Source organism: Notothenia rossii (genome assembly GCF_949606895.1).
Source record: "Notothenia rossii genome assembly, chromosome: 5".
Taxonomy (NCBI): domain Eukaryota; kingdom Metazoa; phylum Chordata; class Actinopteri; order Perciformes; family Nototheniidae; genus Notothenia; species Notothenia rossii.
In genome coordinates this window covers 39005758-39029297 of record NC_136903.1, presented here as the reverse complement: position 1 = coordinate 39029297, position 23540 = coordinate 39005758, and the positions used below count along the sequence as shown (strand labels likewise).

The window sequence follows — 23540 nt, the reverse complement described above, 5'->3', positions numbered from 1 at the left end:
TATTACTGCGATGAAAAACATGCAATTTGTATTCATTGTTGATCCAACAAAGGTAGGTCAAAAAGTGCATAAAAACACAACAAATTAGCATTAATTTAACAGAATCTGAAAAAAAAGTGCACAGTTGTAGCATTACATTTGTTTGCTTTAGAAGTCAAATATTTAGGTTATTATTTTTTGAACCAGGCACATCACAAAGTGCATTTACTGAATACAATAATAGCAGTGTTAATAAATGTGCTCAAATACAAAAAAAACAGCTAAAGAGCTCCAATGCAACACAAAGAGGTAGTACTGTAGCAATATTTTTTCACTTTTCAAGTAATAACACAAAAATCATACGTTTTGGTCACATTTGACCCAGACACATTACAAAGTGCACTTAAATGAATACAGAAAGAACTGTCAAACACTTCAATGCACAAACCCATAACAAGGGATACGGGTAACTATATGAATGAATATTACACTACACGTCTACTATAGTAAACTAGGTGCTTACTATCACCTCATTTGTGATTTGTTATCGCTGACTTTCTCAATGGGAGAAGGGACATTTTTTGTTTTGAACAAGAGCAGTGATTTTTGGCTCATAGGATGTCAATGCAATCCTAAGACATTGGTGAAGAGTGCTGTCAGTCAGGGAGCAGCGAGTGCTACTTTTGATTGAGTTCATGTGTGAAAAGCTTGATTCACATGTGTATGTTGATCCAAACATACTGAGCACACAGATCTCTACTTTCTGAACGTTAGGGAACTGCTGTTTTTTGACATCACTCCAAAACTTCGCTGGCCCGTTAGTGCCAGCGAAGTTCCAGTGTATATTTCTCCTTGTCAATGCAGGGGACCACTTCCTTTCCTCTGGTTGATACGTCCCCCTCTATTGCAACAGTGAAGGGGTCTCTGGCAAAGCCCATCATCACGTCTGTGGGCAGAGCAAGTTCATCCAATCGACCGGCAAAGTTCTCTTTCAACCTCGCAATGAAATCTGTCATCACATCCGTGATTTGTGCCGGAAATGTGATGTGTTTGGGGAGCGTCGGAAAATGCAGCATCCGACCCGTGCTCAAGTCGGTAGCAAAAAGGTCCAGCTTGACTTGGATCTGCTCCACAAGATCAATTACCGTTTTGTCTCTGTTTAAGCTTCAGAGTTGAGAGGGACATGTTTTAGAGTTGCTATCACAGGACCACCGTTACTAGCACCACTAGATGCACTTTCAAAAAACGTGCTGCGTTGTGGTTTGGGGGTTTCTATGCAACGCGGAGTGTTGCGTTCATGGTCTGTACTAGTGTAGGAATTTGGCTACGGGAGGCTGGGCCACTCGGGAGTTGGTTCTGGGCCGCATCCGGCCCGCGGGCCGCCAGTTGAATAGGCCTGCTCTACAGGGTGTAGTTTGAGGGTTTGTGACTTTGCAGACCGTTTACATGCAGAAAAACCTTCTTAACACACAAGGGGACGGGTAATAACCGGAAAAGCATGACATGGGACCTTTAAGGAATTTTCGGCCATCGTGGACGCCATCTTAAAAATTAGACCTTTATAGTGGTCAGATTTTGGTAGACTTTTAGTATGTTATTAAGTACACCTGGTACTACAATAATCCATTGAGAAACCTTTTGTTGCAATTACTTTGTTTGGGGTCAAACCATATTTGCAGCTGACTACACAGTTCTGTGAGAGAAATGCTCAACAGCTAATGAAAACACCTTGGCCTTGAAAAGGTACTTCTCTGAAGCGTGTTAGGTTCCAAACTCTAGTTCTAAAGGCAGTTCAGAGACTTTTAATGTGTAAGTGTACGTTGAAACTTAATCCATGGTAAGCAGAAAGAAAATAACCAGGACAAACCATTACATGTTATCATGCTTTAATTCAATATAATCAAATCAGTGGAATACAGAAATAAATAATTTTGTCGCCAAATTCCGTACTTATCTGTAGAGGTATTCAAAATATGACTATAAATAGGAACAAAACATCATCATTTTACTATATATCAAAAAAGAAGAAAAGGTCACAATGGTTCCTTGCAGAAACAGTGGCATCACACATACTGTAGCTTATACCTTACTGATAAGCAGTGCGGGACATTGCATTTTTACAGTGAAGAACGTTTTGGTAAGTCAGTTCCAATAACAATGCAAGAACGTTTTGGTAAGTCAGTTCCAATAACAATGCATCAGTAGTTCACAGTGTTGACGGTTATGTGGGTGTTGTTGTATCAAGCAAAAATATACAAATAGTTCCACATACATTCAATTAAAAATCAGAAATATACAAAATGGAGTGTACATTTGTCTCATTCCAGCAAATGGTCCATGTTACAAAAATAACAATATTTAGTAGGCTACCTAACAAAGAGGTACTGCAGACCTTACACATGGTAACACATCTGTAGTAGATGTAGCTTTGACAGGTATAGTTTGAGATGCAGCATCAGATCACAGGCTTTGATAGTGGATGTGATGTCGCCACGGTTAGAGGTTGGTTGTCTCTCCTGGGATGGCTTTGGTGTCCAGGTAGCTGATGAGATTCTTCACCCAGGGGGCTGAAGGACGGACACACAGCTGACGTGGACCTGCCACTGTCCTTAACCTGCACACACACACACACACACACACACACACACACACACACACACACACACACACACACACACACACACACACACACACACACACACACACACACACACACACACACACACACACACACACACACACACACACACACACACACACACACACACACACACACACACACACACACACACACACACACACACACAGAGAGAGACCCTCAGTGACGGTTCTAGTAGGGCCAACAGGGTCCAGCACCCCTGTAACACTGAGCTTGGACCCCCCGTGGACCCCCTCCAAAGGAATACATCTATGATAATGCAATCTGTGATAGTGTTGCAGCCAATACTGCGCTGTAACCTGGGCCTAAGATAACAGGAATGGCTTTTTTAAGTAGTGAAATCAAATAAATTGAAACTAAGTTACTAAAACAAATTCTGTGTCTAAAACAAATACCAACAAATATTAAGAAATTAAAATATAACAACGTTTGGCTGCATACATAAAGTATTTATTAACCCAAGCTTCATTTAGGTTAATGGTAAAGTAAGTATCTACACTAAAACTGGACTGACTTTATCCTGAACTGAAAAAGTTTCCTGAGGTGCTGTGTTTGTGCAGTATTGTGGTGTAGTATTGTGGTGTAGTAATGTGGTGTAGTATTGTGGTGTAGTAATATGGTGTAGTATTGTGGTGTAGTATTGTGGTGTAGTATTTTGGTGCAGTAATGTGGTGTAGTATTGTGGTGTAGTATCGTGGTGTAGTAATATGGTGTAGTATTGTGGTGTAGTATTGTGGTGTAGTAATATGGTGTAGTATTGCGGTGTAGTATTGTGGTGTAGTATTGCGGTGTAGTATTGTGGTGTAGTATTTTGGTGTAGTATTGTGGTGTAGTATTGTACTTACAGGACGGCAGGGTTGGAGCAGCGCTGGCTCGTCCTGACGTAGCCGATCACTCGGCCTCTGGGAACCTCTCTCTCATTGAACTTAAAGCAGCATCTCCTTGGGCCGGCCCCACGCAAACCTACACACAAACACACAGTCAGATTCAGTTCCTTTTTTATGTTAGCTTTGATTTCCTTCCTAAAGCTCAATCTGATACTGCCTTTTGTTTAACAGGTTGTGACATTGCTCAGTTGTTCCATTGTCAAATGGGGAAACTCTTTTGTTACTCTGGCTTTCCTTTTAATAAAGTGAGCTGTTATAATGGGAATACACATTTTAATAAATGTAGGTTTAACTTCCACAAGTCCTTAGTGTTTTTGATGCTGGAGCCTTTAAATCTCAGTTTCTCAATCTTTGACATTGGATAATAAATATTTTCAGGCCACTCAGAAATCAGTGACAAGAAATATGACCTAAAAGGTCGTAGTAGTAGGTTTACACATAATATTCTTTGGTGTATAACTCTGCATACATTTACACAGCAAAAGGAATTCAGTTGGACACAAAAGAGCAAATACAGAACTACAAGACAATTATTTAAAATTAAAAGAATGAAATGTTTAAAAAAGGTATAAATATACAACAAATATACCAAAAAGTAAATACAAGTAAATGACACATTCCTTTGACAAATAAAATATGTGCAGATTGTGGTCATTTAAAGTGGGAGAGCTGTGCAATTTAATTATTTAATTATTTATTTTGTAAGAGGAATGGCTCACTTAATGTGCCTTATTGTAACAATAATAAAAGAAAATGTATGTTAGAAATGAACAAAAACAACTTTAACTGATCATACTGAATGATTTATATATATTGCTCTCAAACCAAAATCATAAACATTTAAAATAAGATTATTTTCCTTCACTGGTGGAATGAGTTATGTGGGAGCCTCTCTTACCTTCAGTCAGAGTGAAGACGGCCAGCATCAGCACACACACACACAGAGCGAGACGAGGAGCAGCCATCCTGAAGGTGTGTGTTCTAGGTATTAGTGTGTGAAAGTCTTAGTTGAGCTTGTTCTCTCTGCTGTGTGATCACTCTCCATCTGCTCCAACATTTATAGTGGAGGAGCAGCTGGGGGGAAGACCCCAGCTTCATGGGATTTCACCGTCATGTGTCAGTATCTCTTATCAACCCGAGGGGGGGTTACCAGGCGCTTCTTGCGTCTGTATTTGTTCTATGTGTTTATATTTAGTCCATTGAACTTCCCTTAATCAATACCATTTTCTGACGAAACCTGTTTTCAAATGAAGAAGTACTTTCTTCTTCAGCGTGGTTTCCCTGTGCATCCCGCCGACCAAAGTAATGTGGGCAAAACTTCTGCCTCCCGCCTACATGTCATCACTACCATAGATCCTTTAAAACAGTGGTGTAAAGTAACCAAGAACATTTACTGAAGTACAAATACACTACTTTACAATTTTGAGATACTAGTTATTAACTTGAGCATTTACATTTTTTGCTACTTTGTACTTCTACTCCACTACAATTCTAGGGATTCCTCCTCTGTTGCTCCCCTTGAGGTTTCTTCAATGTTTTCACATTAACTGGGGGGTTTCTTTTGAGTTTTTCCCTTGTCCGATGTGAGGTTCCAAGGACAGAGGGTGTCGTATTCATATTCTGTACAAACTGTAAAGTCCACTGAGACAAATGTTAAATGTGTGATATTGGGCCCCATAAATAACATTTGATTGATTCAAAGTACTCAACAAGGCAAGGCAAGGCAAGTTTATTTTTAGAGCACCTTTCAACACAAGGCAATTCAAAGTGCTTTACAAAAAATGAAAGACATTAAGAAAATGGCATTTAAAATAAGTCATTAAAAAGAAAAGATAATAAAAGAAACATTAAAAGAAAAAATACATGGATAAAAGATACAGTGCAGTTTAAGATGTGAATAAAAGTCTTCAGCCTGGATTTAAAAGTAGTCAGAGTTGCAGCGGACCTGCAGGTTTCTGGGAGTTTGTTCTAGATATTTGGAGCATAATAACTGAACTCTGCTTTACCATGTTTAGTTCTGACTCTGGGGACAGAAAGCTGACCAGTCCCTGAAGACCTGAGAGATCTGGATGGTTCATAATTTAGCAGGAGGTCAGAAATGTGTTTTGGGCCTAAACCATTCAGTGCTTTATAAACCAGCAGCAGTATTTAGATATCTTTAGATATCTATACACACAGGAAGCCAGTGTAAAGACTTCAGAACAGGAGTGATGTGATCCACTTTCTTAGGGTACTATAAAAAAAGCAATTAAATATTTAAATATTTGAGCAGCAAATCCACACATTTAATAAATGGAACTGTGAAAAACATTTGTAATTACTTGTAACAGAGTATTACTATGGTATTTATACTTTTACTTTAGTACAAGATCTGAGTACATCTTCTTGCTCTGCTATAAACCATTCAATTAATAAAGGAAAGAAGGCCACAAGCTACTGTATACAATAAATCCCCCAAACATTTTATTTGTGTTGCAAACTCCCAACTATAAATCCCTTTATTAATACAAAACATTTCTCAAAAATTCCTGTTTGTAATCATATCAATGGACTCTAAATAGAGCTGTAATAGTCTTGGTGGTAACTAGTGATGAATTGTTTGAATGGCATTTCATTGCCACGGAAGTCAAACAGCACAGCAGGAAAACCGGTTTGGAGATTCTGATGGATTTTCACAAGGATCTCTGCACAACAGTAACAATATAATCAATAACACCAGGATGAATACTTCGTTTTGATAGTTTGGACGAGTTTGAACGTTCAAACCACGTGAAGATGTGATGGAAGCATATGACTGGACATTATAGGTAGTTTCACAAAGGGAAAGTTTCCTTCTTCCTCCTCAGTTTTGTCATGTCTTTAGATAAATTAAACTCAAGCTCATTCTGTTCAACAAGAAGACATTATTTTCCAAAATCAGCTCTCCAATAATGTTTATGATAAAATAAACTCAAGATAGTCTTCATCATCATCAAGACGGATGAAGACCATGTGCTTATAAGCTCAGAAAAAGTTACTAAGTGGCTTTTTTTTGTCACATTGTCTAAGGTAAATCATTGACTTCCATGCTTAACTCAGGTATGATGATTTGCCGATGTTGCCAGTGACAAAATACATTCATCTGACTGCATGTATTTTGCTGAAAAACTGTTTTCATGTTGTTATAGTTTAGGACTGGAAAGGCACTAAAATAAATGACATATTGAGATGGATTGATAAGTGTCCTTGAACATAATCAACAAGTGGCTTTAGGTTGTGGGCAGTGAATAAAGCTGTAAATACAACATTGTCATCAAAGCCAGCTCTCAATGTATTTAGAGTTGAGTTTCTTTTCAGATGTTAAAGTGCAATATTAAATCACCTTTTCACTGTTCTTCATGTTACGCCAACTCCTGAGGGAATATCTTGAGCAATTAAAGGCTCTATGTGTATGAGCTTGATGATCACTTTGTTTGAGTTTATCAGAGCTTTTTGTTGCATCCGGAAAAGATGGAAAGGGTGGGAAGACTGAATGATAATAGTTAATCTAGTGGGTAGAAGGGGGTATCATGCATCCCCCTGAAATATACTTTTAATCAGCTTTTCTAGATTGGAAAAATCTTCACTCTTTTTACACCTTTCACTATATCTCAGCCATTATTGCAGATAACTGAACAAATAAGGTATCCAGATCCATGTGTTGAGGGTCAAGGAACAAAATAAAACTATTCTTAAAGTGATCACATGTGTCTGTGGCATGCTATTATGCTAATTATTGTGTTAGTCATACATATCTGCGAGGACTTTAGTTTCGGTGTAAGGGGAGTTTTTACGCTTCACAAAGCACCCTATGTAAATCTCTAATGCTAGACCTTTCCCTCTGTTCATGAAAAGCAGAAGGACCTCTAAACATATTCTTTCACTTCTTCATATGTAGTCCTTTAAAAGAGAAAAACAAAGGGTTCCTTTTTGGGTTGACCTTAATGTTGTTTTAAATAGCGGCCTCATATGAATGCCTTAGACCCAGTGATATTTCATACGTGATATTCATGATACATGATATTTATACCTCAGTAAAACGTGTGGTCAGCCAGTGCTTCAACTAACCACAAGTCAGTGGTACAAATATAACAATCACTTTTAGCTTTTGAAATAAATAGTTGTCTAAAGTATGAAATGAAAATGAACCGAGAATGCACAGATCTAAAAAAAAAAACGACACAAAGACACATATAAAGAGAGAAACTTATTTGTTTTAAAAAAGCAGAAGAAAACAAGCAGTTTGTTGAAGAAGCTAAGAAAGAGAAAAGCATCGATTTCATAATCATTACAGAAATGACAGTATTGAACAAAAAATTAAATCAAGTAGAAAAAGATCAATAAAAAAAAAACATGAATAGAAACAAATCATAGAAAATCTAAACCAGAAAAAGTATAGCAAAGTGATGCATCACAATACATGTTAGTACTTATGTTTAATATCTATGGCCACAGCTCCTTCAGGTTAACCTACTGCGAGCTGTCTGTGTGGCGCCTTTTGAGGCTAAGAAATCATTTAAATGCTAGGACTGCTTCACTCTGGTTGCTTGATTGTCTCTAGCAACAGTATCATGAGGCAGAGGTGATTTCTGCTCCCCAAATAACAATGAAACAGTATACCTCTGTGGAAAAGCCCTGATCCATAATATACTATCATCATTACATAATGGCTTTATAATAGAACTCACACATTTCACTCAACAATCACGTTTGAAGTATTTGTAACTGGCAATCTTTGTATGACATTAGGCGAGGGTAAAGTAGCAAAAGACATGGTTTACTTAAACGGTGAGAACGAAACGAGGCCGTGCCTCGTTATGCTAAGGTAGTTGTTATTGATGTGCGTCTGATGTTGTTTGTAATGTTCCTGCCTTTTCACCTTTAATTTTCCTTTGAAATGTTCCAGTTCTGCTCAAAGAGATAAGAAATGAAGCATTCCACCATCTTTATCATGGATGCCACATATTACTTTTATAGTGGTCATTTTACTCAGTTAATAATTTGTAATAAGCTGCAAAATGACATATCCCTTAATATTTAATTGGAGAAATTGAATATTTGTAATGTAAAAGAGGTTGCACGACTGATGAAAAGTTACCCTCGGTGCGTTTTAGCATCTCCCAGAACATTTCTTTAACTCAAAATGTGCTGATTTGGTTCTCTCTAGCTCTCACCAATGTAGCTCAGCATCACATACAACTGATTTCAGTGAAATAACATCAGATTAACCCACTACATATACAGCACCAGACAGGAGACAGCTAGTAAAGATTAGCTGGTCAAAGTCAACTTTAATGTCAATCTTTCAGTTTGTGTGTACAGACGTGAAATGACGTTTCCAACAACAAACATTAGCTAATGAACATTAGCTGCTAAACATTAACTAGTTAACATTAGCAATAAGACTACCCTTATAAAGGATTCATAAAGGGTTTATAATTAGGTTATGAATTAGGTTGTAAACACTTTATTAATCATTAAGAACCATTTATAAACCATTTCTAACATAGTTTTCATACATCAACACAGGCTCACTATTTGGCAAGATGACTAAGCCTTATATTGGCTACTTAGTGAGAATGAACTCAGGGAGCAACAGATACCAAGGATGCTGGCTGATGAAGAAGACAAAGTAAGCTAGGAAGCCAATATAAGGCTTAGCAGTGCAGATGAATGTGGGCTCACTATTTGGCAAGCAACCGGTCACAGTTGCCCTGTTTATCTCATGTCTTATAAAAGCTTATTAAGGATTTATAAAGTGTTCACAACCGAATTAATAAATGAATTACAAACTATTCGTAGGCTAAACCCTTAATAAGGGTAGTCCTATTGTAAAGTGGTACCGACATTAGCGAGTGAGTATTAGCTAGTAAACAGAAATTGAACATTCGCTAGCAGAGCATTTAGCATTTAAGAAACAACTATTTTCTTGGATCCGCCACTGCAGCTTGAATGGGGGCATCTCACTTGGGTTTTGTTACTTTACTACACCCATTTTCATCATAGTTATCATTAGGAAGATTGCTTTCAACCTTGGGAGTTCATATTTTCTTCCAAAACTTGAACAAGTCACTATGTTACTGAGGTGTCAGGGCCTCCCATAATTTAACCTTAGGTTAGAGGTCAGAATGAACACATAACACCGACACAAACCAATCCTCCGCCATTACACTTTCACCTTTAATCAGCTTTGTTGCCCACCACTTTCTTCAGCTGGTATAAAAAATTACTAAAACAGAAAAAATAGAAAAAGACAATAGACTCCAAACTATTGAATATAATACCCCAATGAGTCAACCCAGTCTCACGGCATTTGGTGTAATAGTCACGAAATTAATTGAATCTATTGATTCGTGTTCACCAACACGATCTTCAAATTTTTATTGTGTCACACAGAACGATTTTAAAAGCAATGTATTTCTATTGGTAGTATGTTTCGTGCCTGCACCACGTCTTTTTGTCCGGCCGGGTCTTGGAAGACCGGAAGCTGTGTGGTTCATAAAAACATTTTCTTAGTCAATATCAAGCCACGATTATTGTTTTTATTTTAAATTGTATAATGTCGGACTTTTTTTTGCCGTCCACGAGGAAAAGAAATGGGGCTCAGAGCCTCAGGATACTGAAATCTTATATGTATTTTTTAAATCTTTTTTTCCTTCTAATTTGTTATTATTTGGTGCAGGCACGAAACATACTACCAATAGAAATACATTGCTTCTAAAATCGTTCTGTGTCAGAATACTGAAATCTGTATTTTTTTAAATCTGTTTTTCCTTCTAATTTGTTATTATTTACAATGCTTTTAAAATCGTTCTGTGTGACACGAAAAAAATTGGGAAATCGTGTTGGTGAACACGAATCAATAGATTACATTTCGTGACTATAAAACGAAATGCCATCGTGTGGACACTTCAGATCTCTCCATGCTTGATTATGAATGTTTTGGCAGTATTCAGATTGCGTAATTCAATTTAAAAGGAAAGGTTCAGAATACATATTTACATTGGCTACCACTGTGCTTGTAACAGCGTGTTTACCCTAAAAGCAGATTCTCTGGGAAATGGTGGCAACTTTCTGTTACTCACCATAGATTGTAGAGTATATACATTACTTCTTACCAATAACTGAAATGTAATCCCTCTGGAACCATATCTGAGAAGTCACCCTTAGCATTAATTAATTAACTAATCCTTAATCCATGCTTAACTGTTAAAAAGCAAAGATACGTATATTAGTCATTATATTCATAATGACTCATACAAAGAGTGTCATAGCAGCCAGGTGACATGTAGACTCATACTGCATGTGAAAATGACAGAACAACTAATACGGTCACATAATAAGCAGTTTTATACTCCTGAAACCTTGTGTGTTCATCCTGTGTTACCACCCAGCACAGTGTTATCCGAGAAATATCAAATTGGCACATTTGTTTTGAAAAAAATAACACGAGAGATGTCCAAATATACACAAACATCCGTGTTGAAATGTAATAAAATCCTCTCTGGTGCCATGTAACGGTTGTAAACATTTTTCTCCGTGCAGACCATGGAAATCAAACAGTGTCTGTAAACCTTAACTCTTTCTGTAATGCATGTTTTTATTGAGATAAACAGGCTTCTTCATTTCCCATACACATCCCTAAAAGTAATACACAGCACAGTTTGGTATTGTCTCCTATTGACTGATGACTACTTGGGCACAACCATAATCCATATGTTCCCAGTACAGTATATTATAGTCCTGGAGTCCTGCTAACAGTTCAGCTTCCATTGTTTTTTAAAGTTTGAAGTGATGGTAGTGGCATACCACTCAATACAGCTGTTCACAGGGAGCTCCAAAGAAACATTTCTGCAGTTTTAGTATCTACATGTGTCTCAATGGTTACTGACTGATCACTGCTCTTTACAAAGTTCCAGCTCCTGTTTGACACCATGGCCTGTTACAGATTGGGAGTTAAAGGATCATTTATAGATGATGCTGTAATAGCATTATTATGAGTTATAATGATGTTTTAAGTGCACTGTTGTCCGACCAGCAACTGAAGCAGTGTGGGGATAAAGGTAAGGACTGGTGAGGGAGAAGAACTCTGAAGGTGTGTTTGGACTGAGTGAGAAGCACATGTTTAGCCTTGTGCTATTTGTGCAATGTTGAATGCTAGACTATGTGCACAGTTTGTTTATTTGCCTCAAAAAGCTATTGTTTATGTATTTATTACCTTTTGGTTGTCTTCATCTCTGTGACTGTTTACATTTTTCGGGTACCTAAACTTGGCATATTGTCAAAAATGTCTCCAAGATGTTTCTGTATTAAGATGTTTTGCAGTTGCGTCACAATGTTATCATGCTCTTCCATTCGACAAGCTGCCTGGATACTGTATGTTGGCCTATGATCAAATCAGACGTGCTTACAAAACAGTGATTGCTTGCTAACCAGATAGCTACATTGGTTTGACGGCTAAAGCTAGTCAAACGATATCGATTCTCTCAAAGATATCCAAGTCAAATGTTGTCATTTGAGAAGTTTCAATATGGCTGCCAGAGGGTATTTGACATCACCTGAAGTCCCCCTGTACATAATGTGTGCCTTTGAATGTTTCTGTGAATCCCTTTATGTGTATTCATCGGTAGAGTGAATTCTCACATGCACATACAGTATGTCACACTGGTATACAGTAAGTGTGTGTTTCAGGGCAAAATGCTTCTTGACTCATCAAGCAGCCAGACTCAAGCAAGCAAGTGTATCAAGACGCTATATTAATGTTGTAAACTGATGCCGTTTCCCATCATGCATCCGCAAAGCCTCAGTTCCTGTTATTACACCAACAATTCTGGTCTATCTGTACCAGTCATGGCTAAAAAAAACTATCTAAAACCATTGAAAGGCATCCATCAAATAACTTTTTCTCCAATTTGATGTCTCTTTATACAATACCTCTTTTTAGAAACATACCATATAGTATTAAACAGGCATTTAAACTCCCTATAAAAGTGGTGTGGCGACAATAGAAATTGTATCTTATTATTTTTCTCCCTTTTAGAAAGACTAGTTTTGTTTTTTAGAAAAAAAGACACTTGTTGAGGTTCCTGGGACTGAGGGGGGAGTAGCAGGATGAATGACCGGGCCATTCAGGAAGGAGCACGACACAAGGACACACACGGTCAGTGTAAAGGCCAGTCATAGCTGTACGCTTCTCTCCTCTCACTTATATTATGTGTGTTTTTCTTTTATACACAGTCACTAAAGTATATCCAACGGTCCCTGAAGGAATAATCATAAAAAAAAGAATTATAATCATAACTACGACTAAACAGATCCCATAAAAGAAGTGGGTTTAAATTGGCTACATAAAACAATTCACGCTAAATAAAACCCTATGGATTCAGTTCAGTGTTGGAGGAGAAGAGTGTGGAATATTCAACAGTCAAAATGTCACATTGTGTTTGTGTTTTATCTACTGAATGTAGTATGTGTGTGGGTGGTTTACCCAGGAAGATAACAAATCTTTCTGGCTTTCCAAACTGAACTCCCTGCTTATATCTCCCCTCCAGAGTCTTTCTCTTTGAAATCACTCCTCTGCTGCTGATCTCCTCCACCTCCTTTATATCCATTCATCCACTGAGCGCTCTTGCACTGATTCATCCATCCATTTGCTTTCCCCTCAATCCTCTGGCAAAACTGCATTTTGTCTCTCTCATGCAGCTCCGTATCTGTAAACTCTTCATCTCCTCTTGGTCATCTGTCACTCCTCCATGGCAGTATTTAAAAAAAGCTCAGGCGGTCAATCTAAGGTTCCTCTTCCCCCGTGGAAACAGCCAACCGCATGGCCACAGAGAGGTGGTCAGTGAGGCCGGCCAACTGGGTGACGAAACTGAACTCCTCGATGTCCTGCAGGAGGAAGAGAAAAGAACCGTCATCAATATCTCCTTTATTCTGGGGAAATGTAAACGTTGCTCAATGGATTTTGTAGCCAATTGAAGACAACGTAACAAGCTAAAAACTTCTCACATACCATCATGTAAAGTTTTTATAACGAAGGCATAAGCGAACATTTATGGTTTTTGCTTTAGAATATTGATTTTCTCAAATTACACTGAAAAGACAGCTGGTGTTAGCTAGATAGCTAGCTAGCAACGCTCATTGGCAGTACCAAATAGACCGCTTAATTTACCCAATGTTCAATTTACCCTATAAAATGACCAGTGGCTTCTACACACAGTTTCTTTGCAGGCAGTAAACATTTATAAAATGAAATAAAATGAGTGTAGCGCTTAGATCCAAGGTCAGCTTTTGACATGTAGGCCTACTTGTCATGTGTCTTTGGAAACTCCCCTTAGTACATAGCCATGTTGTGCACAGTGAACACTTGTGTAGCGTTTGAATTTAACCTGGGTAGGATTTTTCCAACTGCACCCAGCTGCTGTATCCTCACTGGAATGACAATTGTTGCTGTTAGCTTGCTAGTAGCTAGCTAGCAATAATCATACCGGATCATTATAGACTGCTCAATTTAACCGATAAAATGACCAGTGGCATCTTTTTTGACATCAGAATAGTGGTACATTACTTAAATCGTGGAAAGAAACGTACAATTAAAGCTAAGATGGTAGCACATAGCTTATTTACATATATCAACACCAGAATTGTTTTAAACCATAGTGTGCAATGAACAAGCTTAAACTGAAGGTTTTGGAGAGTTAGGGAGAACCGCAGCTTTGAACTCTGCAAATATGTAAGTAAGAGTAACATCTTTCACATTATACATAATAAAGCTGATCCATTAATAATTTAAGAAATATGGCATCCCATTAGGAATTTATAGAATATAGACATTGAATACATGTATACAGTAAGTAGCTAGTTGTAAGCAGATACAAGTCTTTACTAATGTTTTTGTCAATAAATAACTCCTCCAGTAAGGCACCTTACAGTGGAGGCTGCCATATACCAGATCATTTATAGTCAAACATAAATCTACATATTTCTTAATAGGTTACATTATTATTATTATTATTATTATTATTATTATTATTATTATTATTATTATTATTATTATTATTATTATTATTATTATATATAAATAAAATGGAATAGTATACACTTAAAATGTTCTTATATTCGGTTACAACTAGATATTAGAATCTTAAAATAAACACATGTTAAATGTTTATATATTGCTGTTTTAATGAAGAATGGTTGTAGTTCAACTACTACACTACATGATCAGCAGAATCTGACCACTAATATAATATCACTATTTGTATTAGTATTACTATTTCTATGAATACTAGTTGTGGGCCTTTAATTAAATGTATGTTCTGCTTCTTCTTCTATCATTTATCACACATATTGCCATAATAATTGAAATTTTATACTATCTTTTTTGATTGAATGTTTTCAGATCTGTATTAGCATCAATGGAATGAGTTTAATCATGTGGCAATACTACGAAGAGTGCTCCGACATAAAATAGGTACACAGAAACAACAATGGTGCAATAACATGTGTAAAGAAAAAGGGTTTGAGGTGTAGTTATGAGGAAGGATAACCACATCATATTTGCTGATTTGCTCAGCAGCAGTCAGTGTGAAGTGAAATGATGTCACAGTTACTACGTTGGGGCAGCAGGGGGCATCAGGAGAGCGAGTCACACAGAGGAAGGGAGATGTGCTCTCTGCAAATGATTGCTTTGTTTTTTCATTCTTCTCCAATCCCTCACACAGACAGGCTGCCAGGACAGTGCTGCCCTCATTCCTCTTCTCTCAACCCTGTGGATGTTTTTCAGTGTCTCTTCTCTAAATGTAATGTCTTTAAATATTTTTTATCCCTTTAACAAGTCCAATGTTCTCCTGCAGAATGAGATAATTTCCCTTGGCTCAGGAAAAAGAAGTGTCTTGTTGCCAGGAAATTAATCAGGGCAGAATAAGGCACATCACCTCCTCGCTGACAAGAAAATTATAGGCAATTCAACAGTTTGTGCACTTAGTTTCTGTAAATGGAAACAAACCAATTTCCCCCCTATTAGCAGCCTTATTCAATGGTGAAATTAATTTTGATTTACAGATTTATGTGATGACACATACCAGAATACTCTGGGAAGTAAGTTTTTAGTTTTTATTCCAAAAGTTAGATGAGAAGATTTATTACTCATATCTGTATGCTATCTATTAATCCAGTACCATAGTAGATCTGTTTATGAAATAAAAATGGTGTCCTTGCAAGAAAGCAAATAAGCAAATTTCCCTGGATAAAATATTTGTTATCGTAACTTGAAAGACATAAAACTGGATGTTAAGGAGTTACATTTCTGGTCTTAATTTGATACAATTAATAACGGTAGGCTTGATGTACATTATTTTCCTATAATGCTCTAAACCATACCAGTTTCCAGTCCGGCTGCAGGCCCTCGTCGCTGTACAGCATGTAGTCGATCCGCCGCCCGTTGCCCTTCAGCGGGATCTTCCTCCCCTTCTGACTGCTGGCCGGACACTGGCTCTTACTGGGAGGAAACACCAGGTACTCCTTCCTCCCCTCCTCGTTCTCCATCACTCTGAAACACGAAGGGATGGATCAGCAAATAGATAAGATAACACGCAGGAGTTGCTGGTAGTAAAATGTAATAACACAACAAATATTACAGAGTTGTGTATTTCACACATTTGGACTGTAGTGTTTAGGTCAGAGATCAGTTTTGGACTAGCATTTCAATTCTGATACTTCTCTTAGTACACTGCCAGGTTGTGCATTGTGAAGAAGAATGCAGTGCTTGAATTTCCACTGTGTAGTGTTGCATCAAACCGTACACAGCTGCAGTGCCCTCTCCAGACATGACTCTAGCTTGCGAGCAATGCTTGTTCGCAGTACCAAATCATTACAGATGGCTCAATTAACCATACAGTATAACATTAAGGCTGGCTTCTTTACAACAGAAAAAAACCCACATGTATAACTTTTCTTTGTACAGTGTGTGTACAGTGTTCCACACTAAACGTGTTGACTGCTATGAGAACACCTACTCATAGTGCATTTTGCCATATTACACATTGGGACACACTTAAACGCTCAAAATGACACATGCAGGCAGAAGTAAGTGATTTGAGTCACAGCATTAGAGTTCTAATTAAGTTTAATAGTATATTTTTCCTGATGCCTTTAGTTCAATTTCTAGTCATAGAGCTGCTGCTTAGTGTACTACTGCCTGTTTTCCTGTTAGGGTACGGAAGGTGTTACATTCTAGTGCTGTCCACCAACATTTTTACAGAATAGTGTAAGGCACTGCAATATGATCCCTTCAATTTCCATTCTGTCAAAAGACAACTCATCATATATCCTGCACTTAAACAGATACACTTTTGACCAACAAGTTAGTCATTTCAGTCAGAGATAACACAATCATCTGAAATAATTAAGCTATAGTTACTCTATTGCACTGCTTTATGTCTTTTTTTGTGTGAAGTATATTGTGTTGTCTTAGGAGCCTGGGTCTTTAATTGTCATTGCCAAAACTACGCTGTAGCTATTGTGCATATGACAAAAAGCATTTGAAAGTTGAATCATTGTTGATGTTAAGTTATAGGTTAGGGAATGAATGGGGGACTACTTTAACTTATTTTTAGAATAACGACTTACGATCTAGATAAGTTAGATACCTGTCTGTGCATGTAGTGGTTGTGTTCAAGGTTTGTAGGTGTGTGTGTGTTTGTGTTTGTGTGTGTGTGACTCACTTTTGTAAACTTTCAGGTGAGCTGACCTCATCGTCATAAAGGCCGCTGGGATCCAGTAGAGTACCTGTTGGAAGAGACAGTTAAATGTATAACTGCGCAGACAGACACATGTTCCTGATTATTTTTCTGACAAGTCCACTCTCCTCTTAACCCCTCATTAAATACCCCCACTAGAGGGTGCCGTGTGGAGGGGATACAATTAATTATCATATTTTCCATTATTATTTTAACACAGTGTGGATCGTGGATCCGTTTTAGCCCCCTATTGTTGGTTCTGAGCTTCCTTGAGTCCAGTGAAGGCACCCTGGGCTGCCCCTGGCCAACTTGTGGCCCCACGCAAAGTTATATGATGAGGCCCTCTGTGTCGCGAGCGTCGACATGCTAGTGGAGCCTCGCAGCAGAGAAAACTGTGGCACGCGTAGGCTGTAGGTGCGCCGCATTTGTGCCTCCCTCCGCAAAATGAGGATCCCTCTGCAAGATGAGGCCCCCTCCGCAAGATGAGGCCCCCTCCGTGAGGTGAGGCCCCACGCAGTCTGTGTGATCGCCCTGTAGGGAGGGGCGGCCCTGCACCCTGGAGATAGAAGTGTTTTTTTGGCTGGGTTTTATTTGTTTCTGTGTCATTCATATTGATCTAGTGTATGCTTTACAATCCTCCCCCTCACTATGAGGACCAGCTTCTTCCTTTGTAGCTAAAAGTACCACTAGTGCTTTTCATTGTGGCAAAGAAGGCGTCGTCAGCAGACTTTGTTCTGAGAGCTTAGAGCTCCATCTTTATGGTCCACTCGCCTGTCATCCAGAAATATAGCAGAGAGAAGAGCACTCAGAGATCCTTTTGACAGCGAGGATGTGAGGCTGTGGGCTGGGTAATATGTTTATAATGCCCCGATGAAGAGAACAGCACTCTGAAGTTACAGCAGTCAATTCACAAGTGAGCTCTCATGATGCACAGCCAGGACACACTGCTGTACTACTTTCAGCTTCAGGGGGCTAACATATCTACAGATACTCTGCCCTAAAAGAGTAGTGCAGTCATCAAATCCAAAATTGTGTTTACCACTAGCTGTTCCCTGGACTTGAAGTTACATTTTTTCTGATTGTCTTTTTAGCTAGAAGCCTGAAATAGGATCCGTGGTTGACATAAGCTGAGAAGATTATCACGTTTCGTTCTACGACATAAAATACATCAGTAAATAAATACTCCTCTGGTAAATGTCTGAAGTTTCTATGTGCCTTAAAAACAGCGGTTGCTAACAATTGTCTAAATGAGACCACTGTATGTCATCACGACAAACATTAGTTGTCCTTAGCATAGCGGTGTTTAAGTAAAGTCATGTGAACCTGTTTTGGTTCCTTTATAGCCTAAAGTTAGCTTACTTCTGCCGTTATTGCCATTTGTGTTTGCCACATATGTTATTTTCTGCCCTTTTCCGAAAAACCCATTGCTTTTGGTCGAGGGAGCCCTTGTGATGCTAACTTCTTGGTCGCCCAGAAAAATACGTCATCACTGCTCCACTCTATAACTTGTGGCCTCACCAAAAAGCTGTAGTATATGTGTGGGGAGCAAATAAATAATGTTTTTTTATGTCAATTTTGACCACAACTCCTAAAGAACATGGAATTGCACAGATACTTTTGTTGGTTTTTTAGTTTACATGTTTAATCTGCAATCAGACATGAAAACACATCACCAAAACAGCTTTGTCAGGAAAAAGATGAGGAAGATGAGAGATTTTTACTCAAGCATTTAATTTTCACAACTTCAAACGTGTGAGATTTACTTCAGTATCCCCACTTTTAACCATTGAGTGGTCGGAGGCATGCATGCCATCATTCCAAGGGGGATTTGAATACAGCATAATTTTCGTGTTTATTTGGCTGGGTGGTCAGAATTAGAAGGTTCCAGCAGTTCTCAGACTTCATGAAATCTATGGACACCATGAGAACAACATGCTCTCTGTGTCCCTTTTTGAAGCTTTATGAAATCTGATAAGCTTTCTATCTTTTATTTCATTAGTTCACTGATCCGCACTTCGTCTCCTGCCTCTTTCTTCCTCTCTTGTCTAATAGCAGCCAAACGGGAGGCTCAGATCTATTCCTCTGGCTCGCTGCGCAAAATGTCCCTGTCCAAATAAATAAGCCCTTCTCTAAACGAGCCCTTTCACTCTGTCCTGCCCACACTGTCCCAGAAATACCGCTGGCCTAAATAGCATTTTGCATCCAGACCAAAACCCTCCAGTGTTTACGTCACTAAGGCCATGTGTCAGCACGCAGCATTTATATTCCCACAGTAGGTGCAACCTGATTTAGATCAATCTGTGTGTATGCATCAACACACTGATGTGTGTGTGTAGCAGGACCTCCCTTTTATTGTGTAACATTAAATCCTGTTTTGAGGATTAGTTTGGGGTATTTAGGTCTTTTTTATCTGTGAATGCATACATGTGTTAGATAGATTAGAAATACAGTACATGTGATGGCGTCCCAGATCTAATGTGTGTGTGTGTGTGGCGTGTGGAGGGGATACAATTAATTATTATACTTTACCTTATTATTTTTAAACACAGTGTGGATTGTGTATCAGTTTTAGACCCCTATTGCTTGGTTCTGAGGTGTGTGTGTGTGTGTGTGTGTGTGTGTGTGTGTGTGTGTGTTTGTGTGTGTATGTGTGAGTGTGGTTACCCAGAGCCCATGGTTTGTCCTCCCCCGGCCCCAGGCGACAGGGGTCCTTGTATTGAGTAAAAAGTGTATGCTGCTGCTCCATCTTGTCCTCTGGAAAACACCGGAGCACAGGCACAGATTAATTTAGACTTCAGTCCAAACACAAGAGTAATAACAGCAGAAATGATTAAAGTAAACATTGGTTTGACACAAACAAATTATCATTAACTATAATCAAAATAAAGATTATGCTATTTGGAAAACATAAAACAGATCCAAAGGGGCAATTAATACTAGACAACATAAACATAGAAAGAGTATATGAAATTAAGTTCCTTGGTGTGGTTTTAGACCACAACATCAGCTGGAAGCAAAACTGGCTAAGAATATCGCAATATTGGGGAAAGCCAGACACATTCTGGGCCACAACTCATTGTATACTCTATATAACACACTGATATTGCCACGTCTGAGTTACTGTGTGGAGATTTGGGGAAACACGTACAAAATCAACCTCCAGCCGTTATGCACATTACAAAAAACGGCTATAAGAGTTATCAATAATGTTGGATATCTTGAACACACTAATGTATTATTTTTGAAGTCACACACACTGAAGTTTAGTGATCTGATTAAATTTAAACACAAATCATGTACAGAGCAAGACATAATCTACTTCCTAGGAAATTACAAACATTGTTCATAGACAGAGAGGGTGGGTATGATTTGAGAGGAAATCTACATTTGAAACAACTCAAGGTCAGAACAACTCTGAGAAGTATGAGTATAACAATCTGTGGGGTGATTTTATGGAATGGTTTGGAGCAGGAGTTAAAACAAAGCACAAGCATAATTCAGTTTAAAAGGATGTACAGAAACACTTTTTTGGAAAACTATGAGAATGAAGAGAGGTGATTGAAGATGAGAAATTATTTTATATGTATGTATTAATGTAAATATGTAAGTAGGAATAACTTGCAGAATTGATTTAAAGAATAATCATTGATCAGCAGTAAGTAAGGGGTGGGAATTAATAAGCATTTGCTTCCTCCTGCTCCCTTTCAGACACATATGATTTATTATTAATATGAAGACTTTTTTGTTTGTTGAATATATAAATATTATCATGAATGTGGATAAATACTGTATTTTAACAATACGGTATTCTCTTTTTCACAATTGTTATTTTGTATTTGTTATTTTTTTGTATCTGTTTGAAATAAAGATTGAAATGAAAACAAAATGAAATTCTTCCTTCTCAGTTATTACTGCCTGAGAACAGGGTGGTATGAGTTTCAATGATCAGGAAACATAATGTGGATCACACACACACACACACACACACACACACACACACACACACACACACACACACACACACACACACACACACACACACACACACACACACACACACACACACACACACACACACACACACACACACACACACACACACACACACACAATGTCACCACTGTATTGCAATAAGAACCTCGTTATGAAATTAATATTACTGGCTGCTTTCTTAGTTAGACTATTTCATAAAAAGATCTGTAAATAACTCTGTGCAATATACTTTTGCTAATGTCATCTGGCTGCTACCACACCACATCCTACAGGTTACACTTCATTTATCTGAACGTGTTTTGTACATTTTAATTGTGAATTTCTTTTTTTATATTTTGTGCATGCCTTTTATTTAATAGTGTTTTTTTGTTCTCTATGTATACTTTTGCAGTAACAATGTACAATTCTGATTCTGATGGCTGCTATTTAAAAACGTATATATATATTTCAGTCAGACAACTCACGTGTTCTTTAACATGTTAATTAGAAGCAGCATATAGTTAAGTTTGGCGACTAGGCTCGGGTCTCATCACTCCACAGATATACATAGCACGATGAGTGATGATCGAATAACTAACCCCCAGAGCCTACAGGTGGAAGCTGGGGTGGTGGTGGGGCAGGCAAGCAGCAGCGACGTGGAAGTAGCTGCAGCAATAGCAGCAGCAAGCAATGCATAGAGAGAGATCTGGTAGGTTAAATAGAGCGGCATATTAAGGAGACTCTGTTTGGTTGGTTGTAGAGTGGCAAGGGGCGTTATGTATGAATGCAGCATAAGTGCTCGAGTTGACTGCCTGAACTAGCTCGCAGGCTTCGCCCCATTTTTGTATTATTTGAAATGCTTCTTACCTTGCTGCTGTGACAAAACAATTTTGCAATTTGTCATCAATACATTTTGAATATTATGTATTAGATTTGATAATAAATATGTTAATTATAAATATTTCAATTAATTAATACTCTCCCATACGTTCAATATTATTCTTACACAATGTATTCAGTCTTCAGAGAGAATAACTAAAAAGTCGTTTGCCAATGTTTATATATGAACGTTTTAAGGGTTAAAAACTAACTATGAAATATGAATAATACTCAATTAAAAGTGATCTCAGTGATAATTATGTAATTATGATAATTCCAGCATGAGAATTACAAACTGTACAATTGATTTGTACCTGAGAGAGAAATTGATTGCACTCTATTTGTGGGAAAAGCAGTCATCTTACCCTAACATGTTAGTGATGAGTCATGTAACATGTTAGTGATGAGTAACATGTTAGTGATAATGAGTCATATAACATGTTAGTGATGAGTCATGTAACATGTTAGTGATGAGTCATGTAACATGTTAGTGATGAGTTATGTAACATGTTAGTGATGAGTAACATGTTAGTGATGATGAGTCATATAACATGTTAGTGATGAGTCATATAACATGTTATTGATGAGTCATGTAACATGTTAGTGATGAGTCATATAACATGTTAGTGATGAGTCATATAACATGTTAGTGATGAGTAACATGTTAGTGATGATGAGTCATATAACATGTTAGTGATGATGAGTCATATAACATGTTAGTGATGAGTCATATAACATGTTAGTGATGAGTCATGTAACATGTTAGTGATGAGTCATATAACATGTTAGTGATGAGTAACATGTTAGTGATGATGAGTCATATACCATGTTAGTGATGAGTCATATAACATGTTAGTGATGAGTCATGTAACATGTTAGTGATGAGTAACATGTTAGTGATGATGAGTCATATACCATGTTAGTGATTTTTTTTTGGTCTTTATTAGGATCCCCATTAGCACTAGCATGAGCATTGGCTATTCTTCCTGGGGTCCTCACACACTCAAAACATACATAAACATACATACAACAAAATTAAAACAAAACAAAATTAAAACAAAACAAAACAGTTCATAATTGCATGCAATTTACAGTGAAATTAATTGAAAACTAAAATGGTCATCCAATTATTGCCATCCTAAGGCCAAACAAAAGTAAATACAAATAGGTTTACATCATAATATATGCATACATAGTCACAGGCACAGTTCAAATTTACTTTATAATACTTAAATAATTTTTTTGCAACCTTTTGAAATGTACTTGAGAATGTTCCTGAATGATGTGAACCGGTAAAGAGTTCCAGCTGATCACGGCTCTCTACATACTGTCCCATATTTGATTTAGATTTGGGTAATACAAACCTTCCTTCAATTGTATGTCGTGTTTGATAGTTATGTTGTGCAT

At 37.7% G+C, this 23540-nt stretch overlaps 2 protein-coding genes across 2 annotated transcripts in view; both read right to left on the bottom strand.

Annotated features, from left to right (window-relative positions):
* Positions 1 to 1848: 1848 nt before the first annotated feature.
* LOC307041868 (C-C motif chemokine 4-like) lies at positions 1849 to 4576 on the bottom strand. The gene is made up of 3 exons (XM_079685428.1): positions 4424 to 4576; positions 3484 to 3601; positions 1849 to 2593 (listed from the first exon to the last, which is right to left on the bottom strand). Exons 1-3 carry the CDS (start codon positions 4488 to 4490, stop codon positions 2476 to 2478), a joined length of 303 nt encoding a protein of 100 aa, XP_079541554.1. The 5' UTR covers positions 4491 to 4576; the 3' UTR covers positions 1849 to 2475.
* A 661-nt stretch (positions 4577 to 5237) lies between these two features.
* The window catches only part of smpd3 (sphingomyelin phosphodiesterase 3), a 140892-nt gene continuing 122589 nt past the window's right edge, over positions 5238 to 23540 (bottom strand). The window contains exons 8-11 of the mRNA XM_079682051.1: positions 19947 to 20036; positions 17268 to 17331; positions 15925 to 16093; positions 5238 to 13431 (exon numbers count right to left, since the gene is read on the bottom strand). Of these exons, the coding sequence (XP_079538177.1) occupies positions 13330 to 13431; positions 15925 to 16093; positions 17268 to 17331; positions 19947 to 20036 (425 nt within the window). The 3' untranslated portion in view covers positions 5238 to 13329. The remainder of the gene's footprint in view (positions 13432 to 15924; positions 16094 to 17267; positions 17332 to 19946; positions 20037 to 23540) is intronic.

What these genes read in the sequence shown, in the direction of transcription:
- LOC307041868 (XM_079685428.1), bottom strand. Translation starts at nt 4,490, where the DNA reads ATGGCTGCTCCTCGTCTCGCTCTGTGTGTGTGTGTGCTGATGCTGGCC. An exon ending in CGTCTTCACTCTGACTGAAG is followed by an intron (nt 3,602 to 4,423) that starts GTAAGAGAGGCT and finishes GTTTGTGTGTAG; the next exon opens with GTTTGCGTGGGGCCGGCCCA. An exon ending in TGCTCCAACCCTGCCGTCCT is followed by an intron (nt 2,594 to 3,483) that starts GTAAGTACAATA and finishes GTGTGTGTGCAG; the next exon opens with GTTAAGGACAGTGGCAGGTC.